Source organism: Arachis ipaensis, chromosome B10 (genome assembly GCF_000816755.2).
Source record: "Arachis ipaensis cultivar K30076 chromosome B10, Araip1.1, whole genome shotgun sequence".
Classification (NCBI taxonomy): Eukaryota; Viridiplantae; Streptophyta; class Magnoliopsida; order Fabales; family Fabaceae; genus Arachis; species Arachis ipaensis.
In genome coordinates, this window is record NC_029794.2 from 129770482 (window position 1) to 129785093 (window position 14612).

Below are 14612 nucleotides of genomic sequence, written 5' to 3' on the forward strand. Positions count from 1 at the left end.
TACTCTCATACCATATTAAAAATTAAATAGTCCTAAATCATCCCAGAATCTAGTATTCTTTGGGTCCATTGTAGGTCTGCTTTATAACATCTTCACATAGTGTTATTGGATCATGCAAAGATTGACTTTGAGTCAGTCTTGAAGTTTTTCACACTCCCAAGAGTGTTTGAAGTCATTGTTGCTGCTTTCTAATTGTGGGAGTCTTTATATGGCATCAATTTTCCATTGCCTTTTGGCCGTTTCTATAATCTGATTCAATGTCGTGGTGTTGAATCTTTCAGACCCTTGAATTTTTCTCGTGCACTAATGTTTCAAGTGAATTATGGTGACAGATTTTTAATGGTACTCACACTTTGGCACCTGCAGCACAAGAATTAATGATATTAAGATAAATATAACAACGTAGATTATGTGAAACTATAATGCAAATGACATTGTAAACAAACACTTACTGAGACTTCTATTTGTTAAAATTTTTCAATTGTTCTTTCAAGTTTTAACATATATTCCCTTGATTGCAGTGCACTGGGGATGTGCAGGCGATGTGGCAATCTGAGGAGATTAGCTTGTTCTAGATGTAAAGGAACTGGCTCAGTCAAAGAAGGCGGAATTCTAAGACTCGGTAGTAACCTCATGGATGACTTGTATGAAAATCTTGGTTATCAATCAAAGGTCAAGCAGATATCTTGTGTAAAATGTCAAGCCAGAGGTTACTTTTCATGTCCTGAATGTTCTAAACAATAATCTATGTGATTTTATTTATCTCCTGGACCACTGACCGGCACCGGCGAGCTTGCATCCTTGCCCTATAAAATTGTGGCAAGAAAACCTCACAGATGGTGATATGTAACAGCAGTTTTATCCTTTATACCTTGTTGCAAGAACAGATGCATGATCAAGATGCTGCTTGTTAATCAGGATTAGCTGTATTTGTTGTCTCTATTGTATTGGTTTGTAATATTTTGATTCCATTATTGTCCTTGACTTATAAGGTTGGAACCTTTTTTCCTTCCATAGTAGTCCAAGCATTGCAATAGTCTATCCTTTTTACTTTCTTGCTTTTTAGGGAACACACCATTTTATTGATGAATTTGTTCTGTCATTGGGCCACATGTCAAATTGAAAATGATATTCTTACAAGAATAAAGCTAGAGTCATGTGGTCAATTCACTTGTTCGCTTAAACAAGTGTCAAAGATTTGAATTTCGTCTTGTGTATGTAATAATTTATTGGTCAATAACAAATCTTTAAATGAAGTTTAGATTTGTGGTAAATTAGTCTTTGATCTATCGGATTTAGGAATACTATTTAAAAAAAAAAAAAAAGAGAAAAGCTAGATGGATGCCACTTTAAAACAAAGTTAATAGATGTGAAGATTCTATTGAGGTGACTCCTAGCATTTAGAATAAATTTGGTTTATGATGATAGATGCTCTTTCCTAATCAATATAATTGATTCCACCCAGTGAATGACTATTTATTTTTAAAGGACAAAAGGCTGGAAAAAGAAGTGTTATGGCCAACAAAGTCAACATCGGCATCATATAAACGTGGAATTATCTTTTCAAAAATAATTCATTAAAATGTTTAGGCCAAAATAGCCAATAAGTTCTCCTTTATTATTTTTGTTACCGAATTATAAAATCTCAGTTAGGACAAGTGCACCGATCACAACTCACAAGTAATAAAAAAAATAGTAAAATAATTATCTTTTCTTCGAAGATTATTAATCAGGTAGAAAATTTGCTTTAAAAAAAATTCATTATTTGAGCATTCAAAGAATAGAATGAATAAATAAATAAAATCTAAAATCTAAAAAAACAAATAAAAAGATGAGAATGTAATGAATGATATAAATGTTAAGATTAATTTCATCCAATGTTTCATGTTTGTAATATCGAGTGTTCTCTAATTTTCTTGATTCACTGACATCAGTGAGTCTCTTAATTAGATTAACTTAGTGAATAACTTAATTTGGTTAATGACTTAATTCCAATTTAAATCTAGCTAATGATAAAGATCTAAGACCACACAAGCAAATACTTCCTCGTTTGGCTATGCTTTAATTTATAGCAGCAATTTGTTTAGCGTATTCATACCTTCCAACTCACATTCATCAATCTTATCAAGAGAACAATCTAACAATAGAAGAAACATTGTTTCTTTCTCGCATCTAAACTTATTGCCTAAAGTACTCTATTGAAATAAAAAATCATATACTTAGTTAATTTTTTTTGTGACTGAAAAAGAAAAACAACCAAACAAAAAAGAAAAATAAAAACAAAATCCTAAAAGACTAAAAAGACGTAAGACGTCTCGTTGAATACTCAGCTCAAATTTTGTCCGAGGCACTGAAAATGTCACGTTACTATTTCATTGACCACATTACTTTATCATTAAAAATGTCACGTTGGCACTATATCATTGTTTCAGATTAATATTATGTTAACGGGAGTTGAATTAATGATGAATAGAAAATCATAGTTTATAAATTTATAAGCCAATTTGGTTATTTTCAAAGTCCGAGACAATTTTGACGAATTCCAAAAACTAAATTAGGCATTACCTTTTTTTTTAAGTTGTGTAATTGTGTTTTTAGTAAGGCAATCTGTGCATTATGAAATCCATAAGTAATAAGATTAAGTGTTTTGCTATGGATAGAAGATTAAATAATTATCATTGTCTTGTTAACTAGAAGTAAGGTGCACATGGAACATTGTTCACTACTAGTCATAGGATGAACAATAACAATAGTCTTGTATTGAAGAACACATTAATAATTGTAAACAGGAGAAAAATTTGGTAGCCAACAAATACATAAACAATCTTTAAAGAAGAACATAATATTTTCATTAGTTACATAATCTATACTTATTAATATAAATAATATTAGAATATCTGATAGAATATATGAATATTAATTATTGTAAATTTTTTATAGTCAAAATGTTATCAAGAACTCACAATAAATGATTCAATTTTCTATTTTTTTTTCTTTTATGTTTTTGTCTATGTTCTTTCTCTTCTTTCTTGAAGCATTTTACTTTGATATTTTTTATTATTATAGCAGCCAAATTTTAGATATGAAGAAATAAGAGTTTCAAATGCTAAAGAAAAAAATTTCTGATATAAGAAAATAAAAGTTTTGGGTTTAGGGCCGTGAGAGACAGCCCAAGCTATGGTGATTGGGCCTGGCCCATAATATCGTGCAGAAGGTCTTTCTAGTTTCTACCATGAGCTTTCCGCATCCTCAGTGGAAGGTATCTGTATCTGTATGGCGAGCAGTGCGATGCAGCGGTGCGGCATAGCAGCCACTGCAAGGTGGTTGATGGCGTCCTCGACGGCGTCTGGAGGAGTAGCTTTACCTACGGTGTGCGGGCGAGGTGACAAGAAGACGAAGAAGGGGAAGAGATTCAAGGGATCGTACGGTAACGCTAGGCCGAAGAAGGAGAAGATGATAGAACGCATCAAGGACAAAGTCGAAGTCCCCAGGTCCACTCCTTGGCCTCTCCCTTTCAAGCTCATTTGACTGCTGCATCTACTTTCTAGGGTTTTGAATTATGTTCTTCCTGCTTTGGGGTAACAATAAGTAAATTACTAGATTAGCCTCATATCCGTGTGAGGGAGGTTCGGGTATGAGAAGCACATTTCCTTCGTCCGCCGCGTCGCCAGGTCCAGCTTCGTCGTTCGCTGCTGCTAGCTTCTCCGCGTCACATTGTTGCTCCCTCTCCTTCATACTCTGCTCGTTCGAAGGGTACCAAAGATTAGTTAATTTTTCTTGCTTACTTTTTTTTTTTTAATCAGTTCATAAAAAAATGTGATTTGGTTAATTTAGTTTTTAATGTGTTCAGAATGATTTAGTAAAGAAACAATTAGTTAATTTTGTGTATGTTTTGAGCTATGATATCTTATAATATGTCGTCTGTCGCTCTCCCTCAAATCTCTGCTCACTGCCCTCGCCGAAGGTAATCAGTCAGTGCTTGTTCTTGGACTCTTTGGTTGATTAACTCTGTTACTGGTTTACTTCTTGATGATAAATTGATACTGATTCTTGTGATAAATTGATACTGGCTTAGTGAATTTGCTGGAATTAAGTTATGGTTTCTGTAGGAGAAGCATTATATCTCTCTTACTATCCGTGTTCCCTTTTTAATTACAATTTGATTTCATTCTATGTGGGGTTTTGTGGCGATTCCTTTGCAAAATTATAAAAGAAGTTTTGTAATTAATCATTATTGAAAACAAAAATGAATGTCATTTTGGTATTTGATTAGCAATTTTGCTATCAATATGTTATTTCCGTTAACAAATCTTTGGAATTGAATTACCGGTTTCTTAATTCTCATAGGAGTTAGTTTCTTAATCTTGTGCTTAGATTGTAACAGTTAATTTCAGTTATGGATGATAATATCAATCAAGAAGCATTTGTTCATAGTAACGTTTTCTGCCAATCAAGTAGCATTTGCTTAGATTGTGACTATCTTCCATTTTTTCTCTTCCAATATGCTCTGTTCAAACTGGTTTCTGCCTCGGTCATTATATGCTGAATGTTTTCATTATTCTCTTCCAATTGGGGATTGTATGAATTATTATATGCTTTATTTTTTCATTGTTCTGTTTTTACGAAGAAAAAATTTGCAATTGGTGATTGTATGATTCATGTTTTGATTGTTCTGTTATTTAAAAAAAAAAAAATCTGTTTCATTGTGTGGTTGCACTGGACCTTCTCTCGATCTCCGCCAACTCGCTGCCTCTCCTCCTGTGTTGGATTTTTTTTTTGTTTCAAGCTCTATTGTGTGTTTGTTGTGCAACACTATTATTTTTTGTTTTACTTTTTGATTCAGCTACATTGAAACAATATTCTCTGTCTTTAATTTGTGCACTCTGATTCAATCCAATCATTTTTAATAGAAGTATAACTACGTTAATTGTCTATAAATTTGCAGCAAGTTTTTGCATATTTTGATGATTGATGACATTTTCATGTTGATATTTCATATTTGAATATTTCCTATTGTTATTTAACTTTTTACGATTGTATTTTGATAAAATTATAAGATTTTCATCGATGACATTTCATGTAGCGCTTTAAATTTGGAAGATATACAGTTGAATCGGTTGGACCAATAAATCAGTAACTTGAACAGTTTGATGACCGGTTCAGTTTTCAGAACTTTAGTTGGGACATTAAATCCTTGTTATTTCATGAGGAATGTTAGAGGACTATTAAAAAAAAGTTTTGGAGATCTAAATTCTGATTTTCATGAATTTTTGAATGTGTAATTGCCTAATTGGTATAAGTTTCATAATTGAAAAAATAAGAGTTTCGGATTTTGACATATTGGATGATTTTAACTTCAGTTTTTTAAAAAATAAAAAAATGGTAAAAGTACACCATTGTTGGAGAGGAATTGGAATTGAAATTGATATTGAATATTGATTGATTTGTAAATTTCATAGTTTTTGTTATAAAATTTTTAAATTAATAAAAGAATAAAATATGAAATTAATTCAAAATAATAATTACAAGAAACACTAGTAATAAGCATAATGAAAAAGAGTGAAAGCTGGTAGGGTGTTCAAATTCAAATCGATCCAAATTAAACCGTTCATTCAATTCGATCTAAATTGAAAATCGATTAAAACCGCACTAATTCGGATTTGATTGGATTCTCTTTTTTGCAAACCGCTGGATTGGGTCGGATTTCGGATTTACTTTTCATAACCGATCTAATCCAATCCAAACCGCACAATGTGCTATAATATTATTATTTTATTATTATATTTACAATTATACTTATAGCATGTTCAATTTGTTATACATTTTTCTATTATTCATGTATTATTATTATTTAATAAATATTTTATGTTGAAAATGTTATTTATTTATTTATTTTAACTAACCTATAATTTTATTTCTATTGTTATGTTATCGTTAGTTTTTTAAGATATTGTTAAGACTTATTATGTCATTGTTGATTATTTAAAATTTGATGTTGAGACTTGTTATATGTATTTAATTTTTTTTATTTAAAAACCACAAATCCAAACCGATCTAAGCCGCTTGTAATCGGATTGGATCGGTTGGATTTCCAAAAAAATTTTATCCAATCCAAACCGCACCGCACATAAATTAAGCGTTCGTATTGAATAACTTTTTTCCTTAAAACCGAACCAAACCGCACCGCGAACATCCCTAAAAGCTGGCCTATGATTTTAAGAGAAATAGTAAAGTTGTTGGTAGCATGATTAGGGAGACTTATATTTAGATGATTGTTAATTGTAAAAAACAAGGAAAGAATCCTTGATGCTAATATGCAAGACTTTAGTGTCACTGGAATCCAAAATAATTTAGAACCAACCAGTTGTCTCAAATTTGGTCTGGGTTGTCAGTTGGTTAAATTGAAGACTATGCTATGAACCTAATAAGGAAGTGACTTTTGTGAATGTTTACTGTTCCTTTACCCCCTAGATCGATAGGGAATGAGTCATTAGCTATTCCCTATAATAGTGCCATAATTGCAAAAGAAGAAACTAGAACAGTATATGTCCAATGTGTCTGGGATAAGAATCGCTCCTCAGAATTAACCTAAAATTGGTTGTTCTTAATCTTAAGAGGTTTATATCACACACACAAACACGCATACGCCTATAAATAAGAATGCACAGTTTGGAAGATGAATCACGTTTCTTTGGGCGGAAATGCACAATTAATTTGTCAGTTTCATGCGTATAGATTTATAGGGTAAGTCATGCATTTCAAAATTTGGGAATGTTTAGGCACATAGAGAATATGGACTAAATTTTTAGAATAATTTTTGAGATTCACGTGTACACTTAAAATCGTTTTGAGATTTTTTTTTGTTACTAATCGTTTTGAGATTTTAATTGTATTAATTATATATTTGAAATTGAAAAAATTGTACTATATTAGTCTCTAACTTATTTTTTTGTTAACGACACGCTGACGTCATTTGATGACGTGGACCTTTGGTTAAACGTAGCACTTCATGATTTGGTCACGTGTAACGGTATGATGACGTGTCGGTCAGCAACACGTAGTATGCTGACGTGAATAGTTATGCTGCGTATCACAATGCTAATTTGTCACGTGTCATTCACTATGTCATTATTATATATGCATCAAATTGGTCCCTTACTCTATATCAAATGACTCATTTTAGTCTTTGAAATTGAATATCGTGCACCAAATTAGTCCCTTTATCAGTTTTTTTGATTTTTTTTTTGTAAATTTAAAATTTTCAATATTTTTTTATACACTAATTTTAATTATATTTTTTATTATACAATTTTTTATAATAAACTTTTTATATAATTTTAACTTGTATCATTAGAGCACATGTTAGCTAAATTCAAAATTTTATTATTGCCCCTTATGTTTATTTGTATCTGTTTTAATACTGTTCAAGTCATTATTACAATAAGTGCATATATTAATTAATAGTGTAATATATGAAAATACCGCCTAACTAAATTATAGATAAAATGAATTATTATCAAGGTTGTCAAACTCGCGAGTCTAGGTAAAATCGTGGAGCTGACCTAGACTCGACTCGTAGATTCGTACGAATTTACCTGTTATACATTTTTTATAAAAAAATATATATATCATGTATAATATATATATTTATTCAGATATAGACATTTAAACTTAACAATTTCAACATCAAAACACATAATAAATTAACATAATACTACAATTACAAGTTACAACAAGTACTCTGGATCACACATTTAAATCCTTCACAAGTATGTATCTAGTTCAACATAAAACACACAGTCACACAATCAAAGCTTCATAAGACACAACCAAAACACAAAAGAAAATAACAAAGCAACAATTAAATGTTCTAATAAACTCTAAAACTCAAATCCTCCAATATCTTCATCTTTCATGGCATCAACATAATCATCTTCACCATCTTCATCAGAAACATCATTTCTTTCAGGCTCAGGTTCAACACGGCCAACAAAATCATCATCATCATTCACATGTTCATCTTCTTCCTCTATTAAATTTTGTTGTGGATCCCCAATAAACTCATTCTCACCTCCCTCACCCATGTTGAATTCATTACTATTCATACCTGGAATAGCAAATTCATTACTATTTGGATCATCATTAGTATTGTTATTCGTTGGCAAGTGAGAATGCTCAACACTTTCAGCAATATTTTCATTAACATCCTCAGTTATTCACTCATCATCAGAATGCACTGCATCAAATTCAAGTTATGGAGTTTTTCTAATTTGCTTGCCCTTTAACTTCAAATTATACATCACATACACTAAATCATTCATTTTCTTTTGATGTAACCGATTTCTTCTCTTTGTATGAACCCACAAACATATAGTGTCAATAGTTAATAAATATACAAAAATTAAAATAAAAATAAATAATGAATAGTTCTAAGGATTAAGGAATCACCATTTCAAATGCACTCCAATTACGCTCACAACCAGATGAACTACAAGTTAAGCTTAGAACTCGGATAGCAAACTTCTTTAGTTCTGGACAACTATCTCCATAGAAGTCTCACCACTCAGCAGGTAGCATAGTCTTCCTACTACTCTTTGCAGTTTCATTACCAAAAAGGCCTCTAGCATAATGAAAGTCAGGAAGCTGTAGACCAACCTTTTTCCTTTCTTCCTGGTTAGGAACCAGTTTTTTCAAACAACTATATGGACCAATCTTAATGTCAGCATCATCAACCATGAAATTTGGTTCATAGTAATAATGAGGATTAAGATAATACGTAGCTGCATGCAATGGTCTATGCAGTTGGCTTTACCATCTTCCCAAATAATTTCCCATATAGGTTCATAACTAAAAATAACAATGCAAATGAATAAAAATAAGAAAATTAAATAAATAACTGAATATAATTAGAAAACATGGTAACATGATACATTGATAATCAAATATTAAAGCTTGCAATTAGTCAAGACTCAAGATTACCTCTTTTTAACACAACCGAAGTTAGTCTTGATTGTTTCTTTGACTTTTCTCATGTCTTTAAAGATGAAACCCATGGCTGATTTTTCATCTGAATCAACCAAGCGAAGGACTGTAATGAGAGAAGCAGCAGCCTTGAGGCATATGACAATATTCTTCCTTGGACTCTTATTCCTTCAGACGTTGATGCAACCTTAGTTGTCTTCCAATCAGCAGAAGTAAATATAGTCATCAACGGTCCTTTATTATCATGAAGACAAGTGAGAGTCAAATAGGCAGTGGCAAATCTTGTGGCACCTGGCCGAACCAAGTCCTTTCCCTTTGTAAAATTCCTCAACATGCTAATGAGCATACTCCGGGAGTAGATAAAAGTGGTGATTTTTCTTCCCTATTTTATGGTTGTTTCATGCACCTTTAGCTTCTTTTCAAAATCCTCCAATATCAAATCTATGCAGTGTGCAGCACATGGTGTTCAGTACAAACTTTTTCTAGTCTCCATCATTCTTTCTCTAGCAGCCTTATAATTAGCAGCATTATCTGTAACAATTTGGACTACATTCTCTTCGCCAATAAATTCTACAGCATCTTCTAGCATTTTGACAACTTTATTCGTTGTTTTTGATATAACAGAAGTGTCCAATGAATAAAGAAAAACTGTTCTTTTAGGATTGTTCATCAAGAAATTACAAATACTACGCCTTTTTTTATCAGTCCATCCATCCGACATGATTGAACAACTAGTTCTCTTCCACTCTGCCTTAAACTCGGTAAGCATTTTATCAACATTGGTCACTGCTTTCTTTAATTAGGTTTCTCTTAACTCATGGTAACAAGGGGGTTTGTAGCCAATTCCATATCTCCCAACCATCTCACAAAACTTTAAAAACTCGGGATTCTTAATAACATTGAAAGGAATAGTACTTGTATAGAAAAATATGGCACATTGTTGATCACATTGAAGGGCGACGAACAAGGGGAGGGGAGGCAAACGCAGTGAAGCAGAACACGGAGGAGTGCAACGGCCGACGACCGCAGAACAGGGGCGGTGAACCTTTACTGCGTGGTGGTGTGCTGGTGTCGACGAGGAACCTTCACTGCATGGTGGTGGGCTCTGCGACTCTGCGTGGCCGCTACGTGGTGGTGGGGTGGTGTCGACGAGGAACCTTCCCTGCGTGGTGGTGGCCTGGTGGGCTCTGCGACTCTGCGTGGGATGAGGGATGAGGGATGACGAATGAGGCGAGGCGACATGCAAGGGATGAGGGATCCATCCGACGTCCGGCCTCTGCGTGGCGGCGCAGACAACGGTGCCAATAGACGGTGGCGATTCAGCGACGTTGGAGACGAATAAGAGAGTGAGCTGTGAGCAGTGAGGCTGTGAGGGCTTAGTGGAGTCACTGGAGTGTGAGGGTTTCGAATTAGGGTTACTTACCGGGTCTGGGTTAGCTGTAGGTTTTTTTTTGCCAAAAACGACGCCGTTTTAGCGAAAATGGGCACCGAATTCAAACTCGCTGACTCGCCAGCAAATTCGCGAGTTTGAGCGATTGTCCGAGTCTAGCCGAGTCAACCCGAGTCTACCCAGAAACGAGTTTGTGTCCGAGTCAACTCGATTCCACTACCTAAACTCGTAAACTCGTACGAGTTTACGAGTTAACTCGCGAGTTTGACAACCATGATTATTATAATCAATAGTATAAATTCATCTTATTAATTTAGTGAGAAGTCAATTATATGGGGAATCGGACATTCTTAAAACAGATGGAAATAATAAATTTATATTAGTTAATAAGTGCCTTATCAAGTATTTTTAAAATATTTATTAAATAAAATTAAAATTAGTGTATTCAAAGATATTAAAAATTTTGAATTTATAAAAAAATGAGAAAAAAAACTGATGAAGAGACTAATTTGGTACACGACATTCAATTTCATAGATTAAAATGAGTCATTTGATGCAAAGTAAGGGGCCAATTTGGCATATATGTAACGATTGCATAGTGGATAACACGTGGACAAATAATATTACGACACGTGGCAAAATAGCAATGTGACACGTGATATAACCATCAACGTCATTATATCGTCATACGTGGCCAAACTATGAGGTGACACGTATCACCAAACTATGTGTAAATGCTGGAATGTGCTTTTGTTTTATTTTGTTTTGGTATAAAAAACAGATGTGGCTGGCTTAAAACTCTGACCATAGACATATGGCAATGTAAGAAGTCATAGACTCTTTGAATGAGAACATTATCTGAATGACCAAGTTGATTTTCCTTGTTTCTTGCTAGCCCCAAATACCATAAAGCTATTGCATGATTTGGTATTCTCCACTCAAAATGTGACCTCCTCGTTAAAAAAAGCAGAACATGGAGGGGAGGGGATGGAAGGCAAACGCAGTGAAGCAGAACACGGAGGAGTTCGACGGCCGACGACCGCAGAACAGGGGCGGTGAACCTTTACTGCGTGGTGGTCAGGTGGTGGGCTCTGCGACTCTGCGTGGTGGTGGGCTGGTGTCGACGAGGAACCTTCACTGCATGGTGGTGGGCTCTGCGACTCTGCGTGGCCGCTACGTGGTGGTGGGGTGGTGTCGACGAGGAACCTTCCCTGCGTGGTGGTGGCCTGGTGGGCTCTGCGACTCTGCGTGGGATGAGGGATGAGGGATGAGGAATGAGGCAAGGCGACAGGCGAGGGATGAGGGATCCGTCCGGCGTCCGGCCTCTGCGTGGCGGCGCAGACAACGGTGCCAGTAGACGGTGGCGATTCAGCGATGTTGGAGACGAATAAGAGAGTGAGCTATGAGCAGTGAGGCTGTGAGGGCTTGGTGGAGTCACTGGAGTGTGAGGGTTTCGAATTAGGGTTACTTACCGGGTCTGGGTTAGCTGTAGGTCTTTTTTTGCCAAAAACGACGCCGTTTTGGTGAAAATGGGCACCGAATTCAAACTCGCTGACTCGCAAGTAAACTCGCGAGTTTGAGCGATTCTGCCCGAGTCTAGCCGAGTCAACCCGAGTCTACCCAGAAACGAGTTTGTGTCCGAGTCAACTCGATTCCACTACCTAAACTCGTAAACTCGTACGAGTTTACGAGTTAACTCGCGAGTTTGACAACCATGATTATTATAATCAATAGTATAAATCTATCTTATTAATTTAGTGAGAAGTCAATTATATGGGGAATCGGACATTCTTAAAACAGATGGGAATAATAAATTTATATTAGTTAATAAGTACCTTATCAAGTATTTTTAAAATATTTATTAAGGTGATTAAAACTAAAATTTTAAAAATATTTTATAAAAGTACTTGTATTTAAATAACTTATAAAAAGATAAAATTAAAATTAGTGTATTCAAAGATATTAAAAATTTTGAATTTATAAAAAAAAATGAGAAAAAAAAACTGATGAAGAGACTAATTTGGTACACGACATTCAATTTCATAGATTAAAATGAGTCATTTGATGCAAAGTAAGGGCCAATTTGGCATATATGTAACGATGGCATAGTGGATGACACGTGGGCAAATAATATTGCGACACGTGGCAAAATAGCAATGTGACACGTGATATAACCATCAACGTCATTATATCGTTATACGTGGCCAAATTATGAGGTGACACGTATCACCAAAGATCTACGTCATTAAGTCACATCATCAGTGCGTCGTTAACGAAAAACGGGTTGGAGATTAATATGGTGTAATTTTTTTAATTTCAAAGACATAATTAGTACAATTAAAATCTCAAAAACAATTTTAGTGCACAAAGTCAATCTCAGATAGGGGTGGCAAACGGGCCTAAACCCATCGAGCTGGCCCGCGTAACCCGCTTGAAAAGGCAGGTCGAGCTGGAAAATCAGGACTGTTAAATAGCAAAAGTCTGCCTAACCAGCACTGCTTAAACTGCGAGTTTTGATGGGCTTTGGCGGGGCAGACTTCACCGCCGGGCTTAGTATTTTTTTGGCAATGAGGTATTTTTGTAATTTTTTGCCAAAATCTAACTTCTCTCAACCCAACTTACAAGAGAATGAAGATGAAAATTGAGTATTTTGGATTATCTTTATTTTGCTTTAGAGACAATATTTATAACTATGTTTTGGATTATGTTTATTTTGCTTTGGAGACAATATTTATAATTATGTTTTGGATGAAAACTTAGTTTATAATTATGTTTATTAGATATTTATAAGGGATAAGTACTGTTTTGATCCCTAAGGCTTAGGGTCAAAATCAAATTCGTCCCTAATCTTATTTTGGATTTAAAATCATTCCCAACGTTTCATTTGGTATTAAAATCGTCCTTTCAACTTTTTTGGACAGCAATACCCTTATGTTTTTCTTACCCGAACCCCACTGTTTACCACCACCACCACCACCACCACCACCTTTATTACCACCAACTATTCTTCTTCTTCTCATATCTATTCATTTTAATCCATTAACAACAACACAACATCAACAACCTCATTTAAATTTAAAAATTCATCAACAACAACATAACAATCAAATTCAAGAACAACATCAACAACCTCATTTATTTCAAAGAGATTGAGAAGAGAGTGAGACTGCCGGGAAGAGAAGGGAAGCGAGAGAGCGAGAGGGAGAGAGCTGAAAATCTTGGCCACCACCATCGAAACCGCCGCTGCTGTTGCTCTTGGAAATTGTTGCTGGAAAAGGAAGAAAAAGGAGATCTAGAACTAGAGAAGTCCCTGCAAACGCTAACAGAGAAGCTCAGCCTCAGTGTTCACCACCATCTCCAACGCTTCAAAAAATTTTGTTTTAAATGCTACATCAAATCCTTCAAATCCAACAACAAAGCATTCATATTTTTTTGAAAAAAAGAATGAAAAACTTAATCAATTACAGAGAAAGACAAACGAGATCCAGAGCGAAGCAGAGACAGCAAGGTCGCCGGTTTGCTCCGCCACTGCTGTCGCCAGAGAAGGTCGTCGACAGCCGACAAGGTAAATGGTGACGGTGCCATGACCGACGCCGAAGAGGAGGACGACGATGGTGGAGAGGATGTCCTTCAATGGTGAGGCAAGGCGAGGGTGCGGCACGGCGAGGCGAGGGTGCGGCGTGGCAAGGCGAGGGCAACCGTCAATTTCGACGACGGCGGAGGAGTCCTTGATGGCAGATCTTTGTCGTGGTTTCCCCTTTCAACACATGCAATGACACAACAACGACACCATTTTGAAGAGCACCGAAATTATGGCAAGGATGCTCAGGAGGAAGAAGAGGAGTGGGTTCAGAGGATGGTCCGAGTAAGAAAAGAGGAAGAGGAGAAGGAGGAGTAGTGTGAAAGGTTGGGATAATAAGAGGGTATTTTCTTGAATAAAGGGAGAGGACAGTCAAACAAAGAATATAAGGGAGTATTTTTGTCATTTAAAAAAATATTTTATTCAAAAGGACGATTTTAAATCTAAAATAAGATTAGGGACGAATTTGATTTTGACCATAAACCTTAGGGACCAAACAGTACTTATCTCTATTTATAATTACAAAAACTTCAATGTTTGTAAATATAAAAATTATAATTTGTTTATGCCTTTAGAAACTATAAATTTATTAAAATAATTGTGAAATTATATATATTATTTAATAGTTAATAATAAAAAAAAAAGAGAAATTTTGGAAAA

General features: G+C 34.9%; 2 protein-coding genes across 2 annotated transcripts in view; both read left to right on the forward strand.

The window, feature by feature from the left end:
• LOC107624056 overlaps positions 1–1140 on the forward strand; it is a 3176-nt gene extending 2036 nt beyond the window's left edge. Inside the window, exon 2 of the mRNA XM_021113450.1 lies at positions 522–1140. Within this exon, the coding sequence (XP_020969109.1) occupies positions 522–744 (223 nt within the window). The 3' untranslated portion in view covers positions 745–1140. The remainder of the gene's footprint in view (positions 1–521) is intronic.
• LOC107624207 (30S ribosomal protein S31, mitochondrial) lies at positions 3187–3939 on the forward strand. Its single transcript, XM_016326689.2, has one exon. The coding sequence runs from the start codon at positions 3274–3276 to the stop codon at positions 3526–3528; it is 255 nt and encodes an 84-aa protein (XP_016182175.1). The 5' UTR covers positions 3187–3273; the 3' UTR covers positions 3529–3939.

What these genes read in the sequence shown, in the direction of transcription:
- LOC107624207 (XM_016326689.2), top strand. Translation starts at nt 3,274, where the DNA reads ATGGCGAGCAGTGCGATGCAGCGGTGCGGCATAGCAGCCACTGCAAGG.